This window comes from Solanum tuberosum, unplaced genomic scaffold, assembly GCF_000226075.1.
Source record: "Solanum tuberosum cultivar DM 1-3 516 R44 unplaced genomic scaffold, SolTub_3.0 scf00503, whole genome shotgun sequence".
Classification (NCBI taxonomy): Eukaryota; Viridiplantae; Streptophyta; class Magnoliopsida; order Solanales; family Solanaceae; genus Solanum; species Solanum tuberosum.
Window position 1 is genome coordinate 244,263 of NW_006239427.1, and position 24,330 is coordinate 268,592.

The 24,330-nt window shown below is 33.2% G+C and overlaps 1 protein-coding gene across 1 annotated transcript; it reads right to left on the reverse strand.

The window, feature by feature from the left end:
* Positions 1–17,700: 17,700 nt before the first annotated feature.
* On the reverse strand, positions 17,701–18,123 carry LOC107058400 (calsequestrin-1-like). Its single transcript, XM_015304058.1, has one exon. It carries the CDS (start codon positions 18,121–18,123, stop codon positions 17,701–17,703), a length of 423 nt encoding a protein of 140 aa, XP_015159544.1.
* Positions 18,124–24,330: the final 6,207 nt, after the last annotated feature.

Below are 24,330 nucleotides of genomic sequence, written 5' to 3' on the forward strand. Positions count from 1 at the left end.
AACTGAGGCGGTTAAGAATTGTCCTAGACCCTCTTCTACTTTGGATATACAAAGTTTCTTGTGTTTAGCCGGTTACTATAGAAGGTTTGTGGAATAATTTTCCTCTATTGCTTTACCTTTGATAACATTGACTAAAAAAGTGAAATTCCTACGATCAAAAGCTTGTGAGAAGAGTTTTCAAGAGTTGAAGGATAGACTCACTTCGGCCCCTATATTGACATTACCAGAAGGATAATATGGTTTAGTAGTATATTGTGATACTTCACAAATTAGTCTTGGTTGTGTTTTGATGCAACACGGGAAAATCATTGTTTATGATTCAAGGCAATTGAAGGTGCATGAAAAGAATTATCTAACTCGTGATTTGGAGTTAGAGGATGTGGTATTTTCTTTAAATATTTGGAGGCACTACTCATATGGTTTTCATGTAAATGTGTTTAATGATCACAAAAGTTTTTGAAATATGTGTTCACTCAAAAGGATTTGAATCTTCGCCAAAGGAGGTGGCTTGAGTTATTGAAGGAATAGGATATGAGTTACCTATATCATCCCAGAAAAGAGAATGTGGTATCGGATGCTCTTAGTCAACTTTCAATGGGAAGTGTTTCTCATGTTGAGGATAATAAGAAAGAGTTAGTTCGTGATGTTCATAGGTTGGACCGATTGGGTGTTCGTCTGGTTGATTCATATGAAGGTGGTGTAGTTGTTCAAAATGGTTCAGAATCGTCTTTTGTATTTGATGTGAAGGTTAAGCAAGATTTTGATCCGATATTAGAGCATGTGTGGTGACAATTTAGGAGTATAAAACTTCGATTGACTTTATTTTCTTGATATGTTATATTTTGATGTTATTATGGGCATGGATGGGTTAACCCCTACCATACGGTCATGGATTATTTTGCAAAGACTGTTACCTTAGCCATGCCTTGTATTCCCCCAGTTGTGTGGTAAGGTTCTGATAGCCGCACATCGACTTAGATTATCTCTTATGTTTGGTCTCAGAGATTAGTATCTAGTGGGTTATTATCTTATTTTTCATATGTTTGTGATGTTAGTAGGGAAGGCCCTATGGTTAATTATGTCCCTATTATGCGTAAGTTAGTAGATTTCTTTTGTACAGAACTACCTAGCCTTTCTCCTGAGTATGATATTGATTTAGCTATTGATCTTTAGTCGAGCACTCGTCCTATTTCTATTCCACCCTACCGTACAACACCTACTGAACTTGTAGAGATCAGTATTCATCTTCAGGATCATTTGAGTAAACGATTCATTAGATTAAGTGTCTCACTTTGGCTAGCCCCATCCTATTTATGAAGAATAAGGATGGTTCTTTACGTATTTATATAGACTACATGTAGTTAAATAGGGTGACAATGAAGAATAACTAACCTCTGCATCGTATTGATGGCATATTTGATTAGCATCAAGGTGCCACATTATTTTCTAAGATTTACTTAAGGTCCTGGTAACATCAGTTGCGAATTAGGGTTGAGGACATTCCTAATAAAGCTTTTGGGATTCAATTATGACCATTATAAGTTTCAAGTAATATCATTTTGGTTAGCCAATGCCCTAGCAGTGTTCATGGAATTGATGTCGTATGTTTTTATACCTTATATAGTTTACTTCATCATTGTGTTCATTGATGTCATTCTTGTCAACTCGAGGAGTAGGGAGGAGCACGAGTAACTTATGATGATTGTGCTCCATGCTTTAACAAATCAATGGCTTTACGAGAAGTTCTTAAAATGTAAATTTTGGCTTGAGTCTATAGCACTCTTGGGGCATATGGTGACCAATAATGGGATTATGGTAGGCCCAACAAAGATTGAGGTTGTTCAGGATTGGTCTTGGCCCACCTCGGTGACAAATATTCAAAGTTTTGTTGGATTGGCAAGCTACTACTGAGGGATCATCGAGGGATTCTCTTCTATAGTAGCTCTAGTAATTGGGCTGACTACTAGGTTGGATGTTCCTTTCATGTGGTCCGATAAGTGATCGAAGATTTTTTTGAAGCTCAAAGAGCTGCTTACCGCAACTCCTATTCTAACTCTTCTAGTTGAGGGAGAAGGGTTTATGGTGCATTATGACATATCCGACATCGATTTGGGTTGTGTTCTGATGCAACAATGGAGTGTTATTAATTATATGTCGAGGTAGCTTAAGATGCATGAATGCAACTAACCCACTCATGATTTGGAGTTGGCGGCGGTAGATATTTTACTTACAATTTTGAGGAACTACCTATATTGATTTCATTGTCAGATTTTCATAGATCACTGGAATCTTCAATATCTTTTAAGCCATAAGAACCTTAACTTGAGGCAGCGTAAGTGGATTGAGATTCTAAAGGACTACAAACTCTCTATTCTATACCATCCGGGAAAAGTAAATGTGGTGGAAGATATATTAACCTAGAAGGCAGTGACTATGGGGAGTCTAGTCTTCTGTTTAGTTATAGAGAGATATTTGGATTTAGACATTCATTCCTTAGTCAAAAAGTTTGTTCAACTTGATATCTCTGATCTCGGTCGAGTTCTAGCCTATATTGAGGCTCTCTCCACCCTATTGGAGAAGATTCATGGTTGAAAGTTTGAGGATGAGGTTTGGTGTCTATTCGTGATCAAGTTTTGAATGGAGATTCTTATGAGGCGACCTTAGACTCTGAGGGTGTTTCGAGATTTGGTGAACATATTTGTGTTCCTAGTGTTGGAGATTCGATTCAGATAATACTTCAAGAGGCTCAAAACTCGAGATATTTTATTCACATGATCACAACTATGATACATAGAGATTTGAGGCAGCAGTACTAGTGGAGCAATATGAAATTGGGTATAAAAAAACTATGCAACTTATTGCATGTGTTTTCATCAGGTAAAGGGAAAGCACTTGCAACCTCGTGGTGAACTTCAGAGATTAACCATTCATGTGTTCAAGTGAGAGAGGATCACTATGGACTTTTTTTAGGGTTTAATGTAGATTTCTTGAGATTTTTATAGCATTTGGTATATCGTGGATTAGTTGACCAAGTCTGCTTATTTCTTTCCCATTCAATCTTCGTTTAGTGTCAGAAGGTTGGCATGTATCTATGTGAGGGAGGTGGTTTGTCTTAATTAGGTTTCAGTGCCTATTATCTTCGATAAAGGTTCCCAACTCATTTCTAGCTTGAGGAGGGCATTCTAGGAAGAGTTGGGTACTTTGGTTGACCTTAGCACAACATTTCATATGCATACTAATTGGTAACGTTCTAATAACAAGTATTGTTTGAGTATTTAGATTGTCCTATTCGAGGCATTGTATGATAAGTATTGCCAATCTCTAGTTGGTTGGTTTGAGGCTTCGGAGCTTAAGCCTCGTGGTACGTACTCGCTTCAAGAAGCTTTGGCTTGAATTCATGTAACTCCGGCCATACTACTTGAAGCTCAGAGCAGGCTAAAGAGCTACATAGAACATTAATGTCGTTCTTTGAGTTTTGGTGTTGGTGATCTTGTTTACCTCCAAGTGTCTCCCTCGAAGGGCATGATGAGATTTGGGAGGTGGGGCAAGCTTAGCCTCTGGTATATTGAGTCTTTTGAGATCCTTTGAGTAGTTGGAGATGTTCTTATTAGTTGGCCTTGCCACCTGCCTTTTAAGTTTTTCATAGAGTTTTTATCGATGCTTCACCGATATGTTCCTGATGAGTCTCATATGCTTGGGTAAGACTCAATCTAGCTGGATGATCTTTTGACTTTATGGAAAAACCAGGTTATATGTTGGCTAGGGGCGTCAGACGATTGCACTCATGAGATATTCTTGTGCTTAAGATTTAGTAGAGACACCGTCCAATCAAGAAAGCTGCCTAGGAGAACGAGTATGACTTGCGAGCCCAGTATCCACACCTGCTCGAGCCTTAAGGTATTTCTTTACTCTTTAATTTTGAGGAAGAAAGTAATTTTAGTAGTGGATGTTGTAATGACATTCTAGGTCTTTTTCTCTGGACTTTTCGGTGTTTAGATCTTTCCTGTAGAGGAACAAGACATTTGTTACATACTGGGACTGATAGTTCGATCACCGAGCCCTTCATTTAGTTTAATGCAAGTTTTCATTGTTTAGTGATTTTGATGTTTGAACAGATGATCTTGGTTAAACTTTTAGGTACACAACATTATAATGTAATTTTCATGATTCTGTTTTCTTTGAAACATCGATTTCAGTCTAGATAGGTCTCTTGGTTTGGGTACTGAGGCTTCCTGACGCATAGAACAACCTTTTGGCTTATGACAAACATAAAAAATAGCATTATGATGTCTTGTGACATGTTTAAGCTCAGATTATGCCCATTTTTGGGGCTCTAGTTCCTTGAGCTAATTGGGACCTATTGACAGAGTGAAAAAATTGTGATTCCTTGTGTGAGTTCCACAATACAATATGTTTTTCAATTTTAGACTTGAGATTTATTGTTGCATTATGGGTTTCAAAATGATTTTATTGGTGCCATGATCACTATTTCAATAGTTTTTCCGCATTCATAGAGGATTAGAAGGGAAACGCATCAGTTTAGAGGTGTGGAGCTCATGCGTTTGATTTTGAGGTAGGCTATGGCTTACTATACTTAGACATTACGTTTTTATTGTTCTATCATGATAGTTTTCTAAGTGTTGGGTTGGTATTTATCATCCTATTTAGCCTTATTTTCATTGTATCAAAATTATTGGGTTGATCATGAATAGTTTGATGTTATATTTTCTTCGGTGAGTTGTGAATAAGCTAGAATGGCCTTAGTATCAATTTTATTGAGCCTTAGGCTAGATTAGTGAGTATTTTCCTTAGATGTTGGTTTTGTGGCCCAAGGGGGGGTTAGATTCGAGAATGGATTGGATTAGTTTTGACCCTATGGGCTAGGTTGTGACCTTCGAGTATCATTATTAGTAAGATTGGCTGGCTGACTGTGGTGTGATGACTAACCAGACTTATTCATGACCCTATTCCTTTATGTAAAATAGTTGATCCGAGGTAAGATTCTAGGAGGGGCTAGTTAGTGTCGTCACTATTCCGATTTAAGATTTCAATAGATGTTAGGTTTGTGTAGAGTCATTTCGATGTAATATCCTAGGATTGACTTGGCTTCTAAGGCTTTCCGATGTAACATTCTAGGAAGGACTATCTATTCCAACATGAGATTTTAGAGTGTGCTAGGTTTTGGTAAGGCTTTTGAATGTCAGATTTTGGGAAGGACTAGTCATTGCGATGTAAGTTTTTAGGGTATGCTAGGTTCTGATAAAATTTCTGACGTAAGCTTCTAACAAGGACTAGAAATTTCAACGTAAGATTTTGGGGTGTGCTAAGTGTAAAGAAGTCCTTTTAATGTATGATTCTGGCAATGACAAGTCATTCCAAGGTAAGATTCCGAGGTGTGATAGGTTCTGATAAGGATTTTCGATGTAAGATTGTAGGAAGGACTAGTTATTCTAACGTAAGATTCTGGGAGATGCTTGGTTACATATTATAATTTCGACACAAGATTCTGGGAATGTACATATATGTGTTATTAGGTTGTGCCTTATAATGTAGCTCTTATGTGCACTTACTGGGCATATGGGGGTTCAACCAAATTATGAATTGTTTTATTGTTACTGTTATGCCCTTATTTGTGTCTTCTAGGCTTATGGGGTTCATGATTCATGACTACCCTTGCCTTTACTTTTGCTTTATTACCCCATTCCAATCCAATCCCAAGTAACCGCGAAAGAACAAATCCTCCGATAACACATTGGAGCCGCAGAAATAGGAAGAGAGAGGACATAAGATAATTAAAGTTGTGAAATCACCTAAACTATGACTCATGCCATCAAACTCAAGTCTACAACTATAGTCTACATGAATCTAATCCGTTCGAAATGATGTCGGAGATGAAACAAGGCTACAAGAATCGCAAGCCAAAACCAACACTAGTCTATTCTAGACTAAGGCCGAACATGCTTAATATAACAAGTAACAATGCAATTAATACACAACAACATGCAACACACATAAACCTCAACTAGCATGGTAATAAACCCAAAACAATGTCGATCAATCCTAAAACATGGTATCTAGGAAGACAAGTAGGAATGACTAGGTACCCGCCCCCCAACTCACTCTAATCAACATGTATTTACGCAATCCAGCTTAATCTATATGGAAAAGAAGTTGTAGCCTACCTGTAGGCCGACCGTAATCACAAGGCTGGAGCTTTTACTTTTTGAACAACATCCGAACTATATCACACTATTAAAAATAAGATCACAACATCAGTACGGTCGTTTAGAAACCAAAGCAAATAAATGGAGAAAAGCCTATTCTAGAGTCAAATGGAAATTGTGGAGCCCATGCCATAATTTTTGGAATTGACTCCATCACAAGGTCCTAATCAATGCCAAACTTGTGTTCCAAAAAGGGGAACGATTTGGGGCTCGGAACAGCCACAACGAACAACAAGAAAGAAAACAATAATTTAGCTCCAAAAATATGAACAAGGCAACGAGTTGCAATGATAATTCACCTCAAACGGAGGTTGCCCGACACTATCTGATCACTCCTCAATGTAGCCTCGACAATTTCAAACGTGCGGGACTTCGAATAACCCGATTTCAAGCTAAAAGACTAAGAAATCACACTTTGAAGATTGCAAAGAGAGCTACCCTTTCGACTTTTCATATTTAAAGATTAGTCTAATCTCTTCTTCACAAACATGGAGGGTCCACCGTGAATACAAACCCTGTAAACATGACGATGGCCTCGTGATTGTGTCCAAAGGGGAACTAGACCCTATGAATGTGGCAGGGACCCCGCAAACATCACCCCCACGAACGTGTCTAGGGCCTCGTAAATGTGGCCACTAGGCTGTCAAGCCTTCGCAAACGTGGCATAGGGCCTGCAATCGTGAAAACAATTTATAGCCTTCACCAGCTAATGCATATCAACTTGTGTTTGGCAAGTCAAAATTCTGACAGGGAGTTCCGAATTCATTTGAAACTCCGTGCACGCAAATGAGATATGCAACCCTACCGAATTTGATAATACAGACTCAACACAGTAGTTGAAATTACCATACGAAGTCAATTCAGCAAAAAGTGGTTCCATCCCCGAACTTTGTTTTAAGCCAAAATCCGTAAGGTGGCTCAAAATTAATTAACTCAGAAGCCTCAGGATTCAAATGAAGGGTCGTTCTAGACGAAACCCAATATAATGGAGCTAATGGCGCTGATGGAATTCTCATCCGATCTTATTTATGTAGAATGTTGACTAAAGTCAAACTTAGGCCTTAACTTGAAAGTTAAAACGCCTAATCACAGACTCGCACTGAAAGCCTCGCAATACCTACCTTGGTAAAAGCCTAAAATAACCCATTCAGAGATGATTGAATCGTCAAAATTGAATTAATTCTAAGATCATCTTCTTGAAATTTTGTTAAAAAAATGACCGTTCAAGGTCAAAAAGCTCTTAAAAATTATAACTCGCATAAAAACCAAACGAACGATTAGGTGACGGGGCTGTCAGTCCCAGGTCATAAATGACTTAAAGTCACTATTTGACTGCTCTAAACAATGAAAAAAAAGGTATAAACACATAAATAGCCTGGAGGGTCATTACAATGTTGTAAGGATCCTCATGGTCATTTGCTTGTTTTGGTGTGCTTTTACTGTTTTCCCCTTCCCGTAACTTTGATTTTGTTGAACACATACTAGGCCAATATATCAAAATTTGCTTTTACCTACTTCTTTATTATTCTAGAAAAAACCAGCAAATAATTTATAAAGGTCATGAATCACACTTTAGGGAGCTAACTACTGATAGCAAATACATTGACCTAATTTGAAGAACATTATCTATCAACATATCCTTCCCTTCAAAAGATATAAAATGCTCCAGTGATATTCCAGTTAATATTAGAAAGTATAGATCTTTATTTTCAAGATTCCATGCATTTACTTCTTTTATTAAAATTTACCATGCTTTTTCAAATTATTGAATTCTTTTATGTATAAATTAATGAATTTTGTTTAATGCAAAACTTGATTTAATTTCAAATAGTTTGAGAAGTAATCTATTCATTGTAGAACTATTTTAATGAAAACTCTAGGAAGATTGTTATTTGAATTTTAAGATTTAAGAACTTCTTATAATTATTTTTGGAAAACTCCAGATATTTGAAAAACATTAGTAGACATTGATCGATCATGATACCTTGAACTACCTGTATTAGAGTAAGAGTTATTAGTTTACCATTGGATCGAGCACTAGCAGAAAGTCCTAGTAAGGCTTAAAAAGTTATCATACGTGAGCAGTTAGTTCAAGCACTAGAATGAAAGCTCAATTAAGGATTAAGTATATATACTTGAATGTTAAGAATCTTGATGTCTGCAGAGTACATGTGATAGAAAATTTACAATTAGACAAAGATCCTCCTTGACTATATAAGAAGAATAGGAATAAGAATGTCAGAATCACAAGAAACTCCCTATAAAGAAAGAAAAGAGTACTTCTTACAAAGATTCTGAGGAAAGATTTTCAAAAGGAGCATAATTTTTTATGTTAATTGTTTATAAAGAAGTGTTTTAAATTTAAATGCATTTCATATTTCTTTTTATATTTTTTCCGCGTAAGTGTCCTATTTTGATTACATGGGTTCTATATTGGCTTTTAAAAATGTAGATACAAACTTTATTATTGAGAAGGTAACTTATTAGGATCTCCTCTCTTCTAGCTGATTTGGTGAGTTTCGTTCAGAACATTATAGCTCACGAGTCCTTCGATATCATTCTTTTTATGCATTATTCAGTCGAGGATTAGCTCAAAATTTGTGTCTTGAGAAATCCACGTATCTTTTTAAAGGCCTTAAAGATAATTTGAAGTCATAAATCAATGCAACTTATTCATGTGGTTTATCAATTTTTCGTTTATCAAATTGAAACAGGCAAAATGTTTTAGACTATGTTTTTATTTCCAAGAAAAACATTTTCTATCATTTAAACGTCTGATTTACATGATAATATGTAACGACCTGATTACGTCGTTAGAGAAAAGCCAATGGGGAAAGAATTGAGGTCAGAAAACTCTTTCGTAGTAACTTGAGATTTTCTAGCCTAGTCCAGATTTGGATGAAATCGGAGTCTAGGGAAATCTGGTAACAAATGACAGATCTATTAATAATTTTGATTACATACGTAGTTACATAAGTCATTAAGGAATCCGTAAGACTTTACGGAATTGAATTCGGGTGAGTAGAACTCCCAGAATCGATCTTAGTGTGAACAGTATTTTCTGAGTGTCGTTGGTCAAAGGTGTGTTGTGAAATGGGGGTCTTGGAATTATTAAAATAGCTCACTGTTTCGTGCAAGCCGCTTTGGCGCTGGGTTTCGTCGCTCTGGCGGGGCCGCTGTAGTAGGGTGAGGACCGCTGTGGCGGGCCAGATGCGACTTAAGTCGAAAATAAAACTCCAAAAATATTTTATTCTGCACTTTTCGACTTTGAGAGCTACGAGACGACTTCAGACGAGTTCTTGACCTTTTTCACCATTCTTGAGGCTAAAGGTAATGTTTTCACTCTCTGAATCTATTTTTCAATTCGTAGAACTTAGTTTCTTGGGTAATTATTGATGGGGGAAGGTTTTGATCTGGAATTTATGGTGGAAAAATCCCTAAATTAGGTATTAGGATCTTGGGTTTGATCTAGAGCTATTGGGTTTGTTATAATCTGGATAATTAGACCTTTGATTGTTGATCCTTGCGTTAATTGTATATTTTTAGACCACGAACAAGCGAGAGGAACCCAGAAAGGAAGATTCAAGTGTCTTAGGAGATTCAAGCTTGGATTCGAGGTAGGTGATAGTTGTGATTTCATGTTGGTGTGATATATGTTTGTAATTGCTTCATTATAATACATGTATGTATGTGAATGTTGCACTATTGATCACACTACTTGTGAATGAGGATAATTGAATAATTGTATGCCATGAATCACCTCTTGTTGTATGATTGTGAGAATATACATTGTGATTGTGATTGTTGCTTGTTGAATAGATCGGATGTTGCGTTCCGACACACTTACTTGGATTGGTTGCCACGTTCCAGCATAAATATGGGATCGGTTGCCACGTTTCGGCATAAACATGGGATCGGTTGTCACAATGCGGTATAAATATTGGATCGGGTACCACGTTTCGGTATGCTAATGGTTTGGGTATGTGTTCCATGAGAGGACCATTGAATTGAGTTTCGTGAGAGGACCATTGAATTGTGTTGTGTATCTACTTGTGATGATTTCGTTCATATCTAATGATGATTGATATTGGAAGACGATATGTTGCTCTAAATTGATATAACTATGATGTGTGAGAATCATGAAACTGTTCGTTGTTCGTAATAGTTGACTAATATTTTATACATATTTTATAATGATTGTGGTTACTTGCATGTGTGTCACTTAGTGGGATAGCCGCGTGATCCTACCAGTACACGGTGGTTGTGTACTGATACTGCACTTGCTCTTATTTTTGTTGAGTACATGGCATCTTTCGGCGGCTATTGACAGACCTCGCTTAGAAGATCAGTGATCGCCAATTCGAATTCAAGGGTGAGCCAGTTCTTCCGGGCTTCCTTGAGTTCTCTTTTTGTTTAGTCCATCCTATTCAGACTTAGACTAGTTCTTTAGATGATTTCCTTGTTTAGACTTATGAATCTTGTTAGAGTTTTTGTACATTGACTTTCAGGTTCTAGGGGTTGTTCTTCCGCATTAGTTTGGTTAGTTGTTTGTTAAAACCTTGGAGTTTATGGGAACATCCTTATTTAGTTATTTAAACCTGCTTCCATAGCTTTAAATTGTTAGTTAGTTAGTAGTTATGGTTCTCCCACCGGAGGATTAGTATGGGTGCCAATCACGACGGTCTGAGTCGTGACATAATATATAGAGTATGATTCGAAATATACACTTAGTCAAGTTAACGCAATTTATGTTGATCGAGACTTGATCAAAAGTTAATTTGTGATAGAATACTAGGTAAAGACAACTTTACTCTCATAGCATGAAAATCTAAGATTACATAATTAGAATAAATTCAATAAAATTGGTGGGCTGGGGATTTTTGCTGTTTACCAATAGTCAAATTGCAAAATTCGTCATCTACGTACGACTTGTATATAACTGTATTTTTTTAAAGAGAGAAATTTGCTATTATGTCTTAATACCTTGGTGGGACAACGGCTACATCAATTTATTCTAACGGAGGAAGAAAATGAGGTTGTAGCGATTGAAATTCCAGACATTCAATCAAGCTTGAAGGAGTGTGAGGTAAGTCTTTTTGGTAAAGTGATATCAAATAAAAAGGTTAACTTTCAAGGAATCAAGAACACTTTACCTTTGGCTTGGGGAAACCCAGTAGGACTGAAAATAAAGGAAATAGGATATAATTTTTTTCAGATTAGTTTTAAGGATAAGAAAAGTATGGACAACATAAAATTGGGTACGCCATGGTTATATGATAGATACCTCCTTAATGTTCATCCTTGGGAACCACGATTGAAGAGCGATTTTGTAGTGTTTAATGAATGTAATATGTGGGTTCAAGTTTGGAACGTCCCCTTACACTGGATGTCAGAGGACGTTGGGTGCAAAATAGGTCAAGCTTTGGGAGGAACTGTTGATGTTGTAATCCCGGGAAATGGGAACAAGGAGGGACGATAAATGAGACTTAAGGTCATGATGAATATCGCCAAGCCACTGCCTAGAGGTAAATTAATCAAATTAGGAGGGGCCACTACATGGGTTGAACTACGATATGAAAATCTTCCTAATGTTTGTTTCTATTGCGGTATACTAGGACATAATGAGAAAACTTATGTCCAAAGAGCCAAGGATATACGATCAGACACACTAAAAAGGGATCAATTTGGGGCATGGCTAAAAGCAGAGAATCGTGTGGCTTCCGCAGATACACATACAACAAGGAGTTGACTCGACTAATACATAGATTGGTATAAAGAAAGATAATGCCCATAAAGTATGTCAAAGTGAATGCAAAGAAACTGCAGGTCTTAAGGAAATTGACGAGGATTCCATGCACAGAAAAGAATCAAACCAATTGCAGCCTATGGAGATAACAACTTATGAATCACAAGAGGGAACTTCTGTTGCTAATAAAAACCCAAATTTTGGATATTGGATTAGGGGAGGAGGATAAGTGCTCAAAACTACTACTTGACAAGAATACATATGACGCCACAACAAAGGAAAATGAAGATGCTGCCCAGATGAATACAAAAAACCTGACAGAAAACATTAACCAGGGTATCATAATCACTAATCAAATCGAAGGCCATAAAGGAATCAATACTATACAAGCTGGAACAAAAGATCAGGTATGTGTTTCTGCTCTTGAGGCTTATTCTGAATGCTTATCTCAGTCATTAGAATTTGAACATTGGAATGAAAATAATAAGCTTATGCAAATAAGGAATGACAATCAGAATGAAAGGAAAAAAAGGATAAACTGGAAACAGAGGGCTAGACTAGTTGGTGCTTCTAATAGTTTAAATAAGGATACAAAATTAAAGAGTGTTCATGAAAATTGTGGTGAGCTTGTTATTATAGAGGAAGGAATACAAGCTACATGGGATAAATGAAAGAGTGGTAATGCTTCGAATATTGATATAGCAACAAAAAAGAATAAAATCATGGTGGAGCGGGAGGCCAGCCCTAAATGGCTTCCCTATTTACAATGAGGGCTATGGTGTGGAATTGTCGAGGCCTGTGGGAATCCTTGACAGTTACCTTTATGAAGGAGACAATGCGTCTTCACTCTCCAAGTATGATTTTCTTAAGTGAAACAAAAAATAGAAAAGCACGATTAAGAGGGTACAAAGAAAAGTAAATATGGTGCACGCTATAACTGTGGAGCCGATGGGATTATCAGGAGGTCTAGCTTTATTTTGGAATGACACTATCCAGGTATGTGAATCACATTCTTCTCCTTTTTATATCGAAACTTTGATAAAAGATGACTTAGCTGATTGCAAATATTGGTGTATATTTATGTATCTAAGTACAGATAGAGTTACTCGTAGATATCAGATGCAATAATTAGTTAAAAAATGCATAGATTGGGGTGCTTTGTGGGTCATAGCTGGTGACTTTAATGATATTATTGATGGATCGGAAAAACAAGGAGGAAGAAATAGAGATACTCGGACATTTAGAGACTTTAAGAACTTTATATGGAACTTAGGTGCAATTGACTTCGTGTTACATTTAGAGACTTTAAGAACTTTATATGGAACTTGGACATGGTGGTGTTACAGGGAAATGAGGGTATAATCCAGCAAAGGCTAGATCGTGTCTTAGTCTCTCCTAATTGGAAAATTAAATTCGAGAATGTGAATGTGCAACATATTGAAACTGAGGCATCATATCATTCTGCCTTGATGTTGTCTTCTGATGCAGAACCAATAAGGAAGAAAAAATGATTTTACTTTGATAAAAGGTGGATTGAGCGTGAAGGAGTTCAGAGTATTATTTCAAAAGCTTGGTCGTATGATTGTAATGGCTTTGAGCAATCTCGAGTTAGCTTTAAACTCAAACATTGTCGTAGATCTTTGGTGGCTTGGTTAAGGGGGGGGTAATGGTAATGCAAGAAAGATAATTATTAGTATTAAGGGAAAGATTACAGCCCTTAGGAATAACGCTAGTAATTTTGACTGGAGTAAATTAAGGTTACTGAAAAGGGAACTAAGCAAAGCCTATAACGATGAAGAAACCTTTTGGAAACATAAGTCTAGAGCTTTATGGTTGCGTGAAGGGGATAAAAATACTTCATATTTTCACATGGCAACCTTGCAAAGAAGAAATAGAAATATGATAAAAGGTTTCCAGATATCTGATGGGAGGTGGGTGGTAGACCAATCTGATATAATTCAAGAAGTTGAGCAGTATTATAATGCGGTGTTTGCGATGCATCCTCTTAAAGCACCAGGTGTTGATGGTATGACTCCTCTATTTTTTCAAACGTATTGGAATATCTTATCAAAGGAAATTTGTGATGCTGTTAAAAGTTTCTTTAGTACAGGATATTTACTCCCTACATGGAACCATACTTTAATCACTTTAGTGCCCAAAGTTAAAAGCCCCACCCTAGTTTCGCAATTTAGACCAATAAGTTTATGTTCTACCTTGTACAAGATTATTGCAAAAATTCTGACTGCAAGAATGAAATGTGTTCTAACTAAGGTGATATCCCCTACTCAAGCGGCTTTCATCGGTCATAGACAAATAACTGACAATGTTATTTTAGCTCATGAATTTATGCAGATGTTAAAAAACAAACGTAGAGGTAGGCAAAAATATATGGCTATGAAATTGGATATGTCGAAAGCCTATGACAGAGTCGAATGGATTTATTTACAAGAAATGCTTTTACAAATGGGTTTCCATAAAAGATTTGTCGAATGGATAATGCAATGCATCTCTACACCTACTTATAGTTTTAATATAAATTGGGAGATAGTTGGATCGGTTAAACCTACCAGGGGGATAAGACAAAGAGATCCATTATCACCATATTTATTTTTAACATGTGCTGAAGGTTTATCAACCTTATTGAACATATCATAGGAACAAAATGAAATCCAAGGGCGAAAGTTGAATAGACATAGGCCAAGTGTGACTCATTTACTTTTTGTGGATGACTCCTTTATATTTTGTTCAGCTAACAATCAAAATGCAAGTTGTGCAACCAATATCTTAAAGAAATATGAACGAAACTCTGGGCAAGTGGTTAATCTAGATAAATCAACAATCTGTTTTAGTAAAAATGTGAGAGAGGAGGAGAAAGTTGAGATGTCCTCGTTGCTTGGACAACAACAAAGGAATGACATGGGTATGTACTTAGGCTTACCGGCTGTTGTGGGATGCTCCAAGAAAAGGATGCTAGAGTTTATAAAAGAAAGAGTCAAGACGAAAATAAAAGGATGGAAGGGAAAAAATTTAAGTACTGCGGGAAAAGAAATTATGCTCAAGATCGTACTAGCAGTGATCCCTACGTATGCTTTGTCTTGTTTCCAACTCCCTGATGGTCTATGTAAGGAAATTACATCCCTTTTTTCAAATTTTTGGTGGGGACAAACAGAGGAGAAAAGAAAGATGCATTTTGAGAAATGGGATAGATTATGTGATTCTAAATCAATAGGAGGATTAGGCTTTAGAGATCTAAAAGCTTTTAATATGGCACTATTAGCTAAGCAAGCTTGGCGAATTCTATCTCAGCTAGATTCTTTAATAGCAAGAGTTCTTAAAAGCAAACATTTTCCAAACTCAACCTTTCTTAAAGCTTCAACATCATCTTTTGGTTCTCGGATATGGAAGAGTATTTTGTGGGGAAGAGATCTTTTGACTAAAGAATTAAGATGGAGGATTTCTGATGGGAAATATATTAATGTGTGGATCGACTCTTGGATACCAAATAATAATGGCTTCATACCTAAGAGTATTCATGGGCATAGAAATTTAGATTTAGTAGTATATGATTTAATTGATAAGAATATGCACACATGGAAAATACAAGAGCTAAATTGGTTGTTTGAAGCTAAATATGTTATTGCTATATCGTCTATCCCAATTTCTATTGCAGGTTCTAATGATAGGTTAATATGGCACCATACAAAAATAGGAAACTATGAAGTTAAGTCTGGTTACTACATCGCAAAGGATTTGATCGGTAAGACAAGCAAAAATTCGGAAGCTCAAGCGAGTTGTCACTCTTTTCCAAAATGCTTTCGGGACTTCCTATTGAAGTTGGGAGTTAAAAATAAGCTTAAACACTTTTTGAGAAAATGTGTGCTTAACTCTCTACCCGTCCATAGTAATTTAGCAAAAAGACTACACAATGTAGATAAGACTTGTAAGATTTGTGGTCTTGGACCTGAAGATATAGAACATATGTTATTCAAATGTCCTCGGTCTCAACTTGTGTGGAAGCAATGTCCTATAAATTGGCCTGATATAGGATATATTAATGATTTTTCTATATGGTGGTATGACTTGTTCTTAAATACCAAATCTTTTCCTGAATCTATTGACTTGTTAAACTTGAGCGCTAACATTATTTGGCAAATTTGGAAAGGTAGGAATAGTTGGTTGTTTAATCAGGAAAGGTTAGAACCAAGAGATATTGTTTCTAGATCGATGTTTGAGTATGAAGAATATAAAGAGTTACTAACAAAAAATCTTCCGTCTTGTTCCTCTAGAAATCATCCTGCGATTAAACTAACAAATTTGCAAGATGGCATTTTATTGTTTACAGATGCAGGATTGCAGAATGATGATGGAAGGGCAAGTATCGTATTGCGGCTTTGAATAGCCTTGGGAACCTGCTTCATGCCCATGGATCCCCCATCCAATTTGTTGGGAAAGTCATGATTGCTGAAGCGATTGCTATTAGGAAAGCTCTTAAATATGCTATTAGTAAGGGATGGAAGAGAGTGAAGATTTTATCAGATGCTAAAAATGTTGTTGATATGATTCAGAAACGAGTAACGACTTCATGGGAGATAGAAGTGTTGTGTGAGGACATTTGGAAGCTTTCAAGCATGTTCAATCATGTAGAATTTATATATATTTCTAGATCTATGAACAAAATAGCGGATAGGTTAGCTAGATACTCCATCTCTTTGTTGAAGGAAATCTCTTGGGAGAAGTTTTTGCCAAGTTGGATCATTCCAGGATGCAAAAGATATGTTTAAACTATGTATTCCGTTGATGCAATAATAAAAGAGGTTCTGTTTCGGAGAAAATAAAAAGATTGGTTTGGTTGTCCAGTACTCTATCTAGCACGACCTTTTCTCTAGTACCTCTAGCCCAACCTTCTACATCACCTGGTCATTCTTTATATGTTCTAACCTATCTTACACTTGTTGGACTTGGGATCTGACTCAAAGATAGGTTTATATTTAGTTCAGATGCAATCATTTTATAAAAATAAATATTAGTAGAACTATACTTTCATAGTCAATTAAAAATTCACAAACTGAAACATTCAAAACATTAATATATATCATCTCGATAATGATCGATCAAGTCAATCGGTAGTAAAATGTAGCTTGGTAAATTAAAATCAACAGTGCATAAAACCTCTACTTTTTATATGTAAACTATCAATTTTATTAATTAACGAGTAGATTGTTATCATATTATCAACTAAAGTTTGATATAAATTTTCTTATAAGTATCTTATAGATGAATTGATTGTACATATATTTTTTAGACCATCAGTTTACATAATTTTTATATATATTTTTTTTTAAAAAAAAAAGGTCTCGCTAAATTACTAGTGGTATTGTTTTGTTGGTATATTCTTGATGTCAAATATTATGATTTTTTTTTCAATAATAATTCATTATTCATGGCTCTCCTTAATGATCTCCCATAATATATATTTATTCATGGTAAACCACTTTAGGTTTTCCTTTTCTTTCTCATTACCTATCAATATTATTGAATGATGTAACATTGTTCATCGTCCGTAATGTTTGGTGTTTAAATCCTATAAAAGCCACCTTTCTCACTTGCATATTCCATAAGTTGTGCAGTATTTCTCTAATCATCAAGAGAAAATACTGCAATTCTCAGAGAATAATCAACCTATCTTTGAACATAAAACAAGAAGAAAATTCACTAAATAAAAATGGCACGTCAAGTGATTGTTGTTGCTCTCCTCTTTGTTGCCTTTGTTGGGTTGGTTTCCTGTGCCTCATCACCAAGCAGCTCACCGTCTTCATCCCCATCATCATCTCCATCATCATCACCATCATCATCATCATCATCATCATCATCGCCATCGTCATCCCCCGCAGCTGCACCTAAAAGTAAGAGCAATGGAAGTGCACCCACACAATCACCCAAGTCATCATCACCACCTAAGGGAAACTCACCATCATCATCTCCTACTTCAGATTCCTCCAGCTCAGCAGAATCACCTGAAGAAGAGGATGTCTCATCACCTCCTTCTCCTTCAACAGATTCTACCACCACAAGTGACTCAGCTCCCACACCAAGTGCTACATCAGCTGAGGCACCCACTACAAGCAGTGCCACCACTTTGAAGGTTTCATCCATCTTTGCTGTTGCAGCTGTTGCTGGATTCTTCTTCTAACATGCTAAGCCCACATATTTTACTCATTAGTTATTTAAAGCTTCATCTTGGTTGAGTGATTCTTTTGTAATAGATTTTGACTAAAATATTCAAAAGTCAAATCAAATGCCTCATTTTTACTTTAACGTGTCATTAGTTCTTCTTATGAACCAATACATCTCTTATTAGTGAATCTTTTTTGTAACTCTGAATAATATTTTTTTTGTGACCAAGGATTTTCGCAATATGTAAGTTTAAAGTCAAAAGCTTTGTTATACTCCCCTCATTCGCTATTATAATTTTTTTTCTTCATCAGAATTAATTTAACTTACCTTTGGGGTAAATTAAATTACATTAATTTAAATATTTTAAATATACAATCTAATTAGATATCTGAAAATTATATAAAAAATAGTACATGTTGAAACCATTCACATATAAATTCAAAGAAAAAATATATTTTAAAATATTAGTCAAGGTCTTATATAATTTAACTCTACGGATAAAAATGAAGGAAGAAACTTTATTCGGAAGCCTATCACAATGGATTTGGCTTCCCTCTATCCCTTTTCCCTTCTCCCTTCTCATATAACCATTGATTTATTTTTAAATTTTAAATTTTATCAATATGAGGTATTTATCTCCTATCATTGTTATTATTTATTAAATTTTGCACTAATGAACATTCGTGGCAAATAATTTGACGAATTGAAGTAGCTAGTAATTGGGTTACTAGCAGTTTTAATTAAATTATAATGTTATAATTTTAGGATAATGTATTGTATGATTTATTATTTAAAAATGATATTTTTTTGTTTCATATATATATATGTGTGTGTGTGAGATTTCTGATAATGATAATGAACGTCATAAATGAAGGTTCTGCATAATTTGAGATTTACAATTTTGTTTGTTTGGTATAGTTAGATATTTAAAATAGTTTTTTAAAATTTATGGCTACTAGTCATGTTTCAGTTTTTTTTAAAAGTACAAAAAATATTTTGAAAAATTATGATCAAACACATTTTAAAACTTCAATTCAAATATAATTTGGATCTAATTCTATAAAAATATTTAAAAATTTATGATCCAACACTAGCTTAAAAAACTTATATACTTTTTTACAATGAGAAAGATGAAATTTTCTTCACAACAGTACACACACATTTAATATGTGCTGAACCGTAATCCAACTGGGCCAATCTATATAATAATAAAGTTGAATATGAAAACGGTTAGGTGGCGCTCTCTAAGAGCTTCAATCATATTTATCTTTTTTTTGTGGGGTTTTTGGCCTTTTTTTTTAATTTTAAAATACAAAAAAAGTTACCTAAAAATTTAAAGAACATTAAAGATAATCATATTTAATTGTATCTTCATCAATAGCCATATTTAATTTATTTTGTCATGAATGTTATTATTTTCTTTTTCTATAATATTTATCAATTTCTCATCAATTATTACAAACCTTTTCATTTGATTTAAAAAGAATTCCAACAAATTTTTCACGAAAGTTAAATTTTATGGGTTTTATTTATTTATTTTATAATCTTTTCCTTTTTTTGGTTCTTTATTTTACTTCTTTTTATTATTTATTCAATTCAAGAAATTTTTATCTTTATATAATATAAATTTATTTCTTTAATCTTTTTTATTTTCGTTTTTTCTTCTTTATTTAACTTTTAAGTTTCACTTCCATAACTTAAATCTATTAAACTTCTATTCTTAATAATATCATTAATTTTATGACTTTTAAGTTTTCATATTCATAACCTCCACGGTGAGGTGGCGCTCTCTAAGAGCTTCAATTCTATTTATCTTTTCTTTTGTGGGGTTTTTGGCCTTTTTTTAATTTTAAAATACAAAAAATTCACCTAAAAAATTAAAGAACATTAAAGATAATCATATTTAATTATATCTTCATCAATAGCCATAATTAATTTATTTTTTCATGAATGTTATTATTTTCTTTTTCTATAATATTTATTAATTTCTCATCAATTATTACAAACCTTTTCATTTGATTTAAAAAGAATTCCAACAAATTATTCACGAAAGTTAAATTTTATGGGTTTTATTTATTTATTTTATAATTCTTTTTCCTTTTTTTGGTTCTTTATTTTACTTCTTTTTATTATTTATTCAATTCAAGAAATTTTTATCTTTATTTAATATAAATTTATTTCTTTAATCTTCATTATTTTTGTTTTTTCTTCTTTATTTAACTTTTAAGTTTCACTTCCATAACTTAAATCTATTAAACTTCTATTCTTAATAATATCATTAATTTCATGACTTTTAAGTTTTCATATTCATAACCTCCAACTATTAAATTATAAAATTTAAGATACTTTATGATATCTCTCCATTTTTATCAATATAAATTCACAAGTTTTTTGTTTCATGAAATCCCAACTCAAAATGATTTTTTATATTTCATTTTTCTTTGTAGTATTATTATATTATAAAATTCATGTTTTAATTTGAAATGATGAAGAAGACTCTTGAATGTTGATTTTGTCAAATAGGATGCCGAACAAGAGCTCAAAAAAGTGGGCACTGATTCTGTATTCTTATTTTTATCTATGTTTTTATGATAAGGTCCCAAGGAAGATGTGTTTGTTTGTGTTTTCTCTATGTAACTTCTTTAGTTTGAATTTTTATAATAATTTATTATTGCAAGTCTGTATTTTTGTTTAGATGCAAATTAGTTATTGTTACTTTGTGTGTAATTAATAATACTAACTATTAACAAACATTTAAAAATACTATTGCACAGAGAACTATTTATATTTTCTTTAAAGATTCCTTCATTTTTGTCTATATAAATCCATAATTTTTTATTTCATGAAACTTTTGCTCGAGATTATCCTTTTTATTTCATATTTGAAGTAATGTTTTTCTTAATTCTTCTTGAAGTCTCTCTCACATAACTGCTAAAACATAAGTTAAAGAGCCAAAGAGGCACCTAAATATTTCTTATTTCAAGTTAAATAACGGACATTGAAGAAGAGTATTAAGTACTAAATCTACACTACACTACTACACTACAACATATTTTTACTTCAATTTGTTGGATTTCATTACATGAAAAGTTTTTATTTTTTAGACCTAAAAAGTGCAATTCAATTTCATTTTGTATGTACTCATCAATTTCATGAAATTCACCTTCTCGTAGTATGTCAATTTTTTTTTTTGGTTTGGAGTGGGGCAATAAAGTAAGATATTTTTACTAAATTACCTTTAATATATATCTTGAAAAGAAAATTAGTTCTTTGACCCAATTTTTTGGTAAGATAATTCTTTTTAATTAAATAAGGGTAAAATTGAAAAAAAAAATCATCATTAAAGTCTTTTTGATTATGTAAAATACAATTTATTTTGAAATAAAATAAAAAATAAAAACAAAACTTTATTTTGAAATGAAGAGAATATGTAATGTAAGAAAGTGAAAAAAGTATAGAAAAGTTCAAAGACCTTCTTTATTATCTGTGAGGTGACCAAAATTACTGTAAATATAATTAGCAAGACAATCTAACTGTACTTATCAATTTAAATTTAGCATAATTTACATATGCTCATTTTTACGTTTTAGACATTACAATTTCATTCATCTTTTTCCTCTTTTTGAGTTTTTTTATCTTCATTATTTTTATTAATTAATTTATTTAATAATAAAAAATTTATCATATTATTTCATCTAATTATATCTCATGAGTTACACAAAAGCCTATATTTATTTGCATTCTCTACTTAAATAACATGCCTCATCAATTTCTTTTCCCTAATTTTTAATGCTTACCCAATCTATGTTAAACTCATTTATATATATATATATATATATACTAGTTTTTCGACACGTGCTTGCTTATTAAAGTGAAGAGTTGAATAATAAGCTTTGCACAAAATAATATTGCACATTTTTTTGTGAATGTTCAATGTGGATCGTCATATATATCTCTTATTCATGCAAATCTATGAAGATAGTCAATGAAAAATTTTATTAGTTAAATGAAACAATGCGTATATTTATTTCAATTTGATGAGGTAAAATCATGTAATTAATCGTATCTCAGTAATATTATCTCATAGACGATATCTGTTGTGCATTTTTCTTGTCATCTAACAAGATGTGCTTTGCACGTGTATTCCACATTAAACTGTTCATATGTCATATGAACATGTGAAGAGAACAACTACATTTTATTTTTTAGAACTAATCTTTGTATATTAATTTTTATTTTATAAGTTATAACATAATAGATGACGTTCTTGTTGTTGGCTCTCATATTTGACTTCTCGATTAACTGTATACATAAATTAAAGAAAGTTATTTGACTGTCCATGGTTAATTGAGAAATGTTTCCTTTTTTTTTACCGGAAAAACTAAAATTAAAATTAAAGAATACATTCTATCTCTGAAATCATATATTATAATCACTTGTTTATCTTACACCTAACTAAGATGTAGTTCATATACTTGTAAACGATTTTTAATTTATTCAATCAAGCATGATTCATCCAAGGAAAAATAACAACATTGTGTTAGCACATGTATAGGGGCGGTGTAATAATATGAAAAATTATTGATCAACAGTTAATACAAGAAAAGTTGAAAGATAGAAATAATTAATGTAATAATTACTATGAGAATTCATAATATTATAACTAAAGAATGTTACAGAGTGTGAATAACGTTTGCAATAATTAGTAATAACTAAGAGAATTTGTAATGTTATAACTAAAGGATTAATGTGCAATAGATGTATTTCTAATAAATTTTATACTTACATAAATTAATAGGGTTTTTAATTAATGTTACTATTTTTCTTATAGTTATTAGATTTTAATTTAGTGTAGGGACAAAATGAAAATGTTTATTCCATATTACTGAATATAAAATTTATTTTGTAATTGATAAATTTTTAACTGATTCATATATATTCACATATTTTCACTCTTGAGAAGTTTAATAATTTTTGGAAAAAGATGTTCAGAAGCATATATTTACTTCACAAGAGAAATTGTTAACAAAAACAAATGAATTTAGACTACATCATGTTAACTTCATTTATTGGAACATTACATACTAATGTATATATTATGCAAAAAAATAATTATTATATCATCAAAATTATTTTCCTCAAGTACTCGAGGTTATGGAATGTGCCCTCTAAGGATAAAATGATTTACTTCATCAAAATACTGGTACCTCATATTCCGCTAAACATTGAACTCACTCAACGACAATAAATCACACGAAATATTTTAAAATGCAAGAAGAAGAGTAGGAGATTATAAAAAATTGTGGTAAAAAATGAGAGGATGCCCCTCTATTTATAGTTAACAAAGGGTAGTATGAACAAGTGTTTTTTGTGTCTTATTTGAAAAGTCAAGACCTTTTGGAGAAGTCACAACCCTTTGGAAAAGTCACAACTCATCGAAAAATCACAACCTTTTGAAAAAAGTCACAACTTATTGGAAAAGTCACAACTCATCGAAACAGTGACCTTTCCGAGAAGTCACATTGAAAAAGTCACAACTCAATGAAAAATCACAACGCTTTGAAAAAAATCACAACTTATCGGAAAAGTCACAACTCATCGAAAAAGTCACAACCTAAGTTAAGGATATTATAGTAATTTAACATTTAAGTTAGGAGTTCATGCTTTTAAGGTAAATATATATATATATATATATATATTGTGTGTAAATTACACAAAATGATCAACTTTGTCTTCATTATTTTTAAAGTACTTTTCCTTCCTTCATGTGATAATATATTTTATTTGTTAGAAATTGGTTCAGTGTGAATAATAAGATGAATTCAAATTTGAATTTTGATCTATTTAATTGAATTTGAACTAAAAGTTCTTTTATATTCAAAAAATATGAAACGATTAATTTACACCTTTGATATAATATTTAATGAACGCGCATAGTGCGTCTAAGTTACCTAGTCATGAAATAATACTAGTAAAACGTGGACATACTATATCACACTAAAGGAAATGATTACCCATCTTTACTTAATTTAGGTTAGATGGTGAGTACGTACTTTACTATTTTTTTATTTTTTGGTTAAAAGCATTGGTCAAGACCAATTTATAATAAAAAATATATGTACACAATTACACATAGTGTAATCGAAAAGTGTTTCTAGCTCAAAGAGAAAAGGAAACAAAGCTAAA

Coding starts and splice junctions, on each gene's coding strand:
- LOC107058400 (XM_015304058.1), bottom strand. CDS start 18,123: ATGGATGAAACCTTCAAAGTGGTGGCACTGCTTGTAGTGGGTGCCTCA.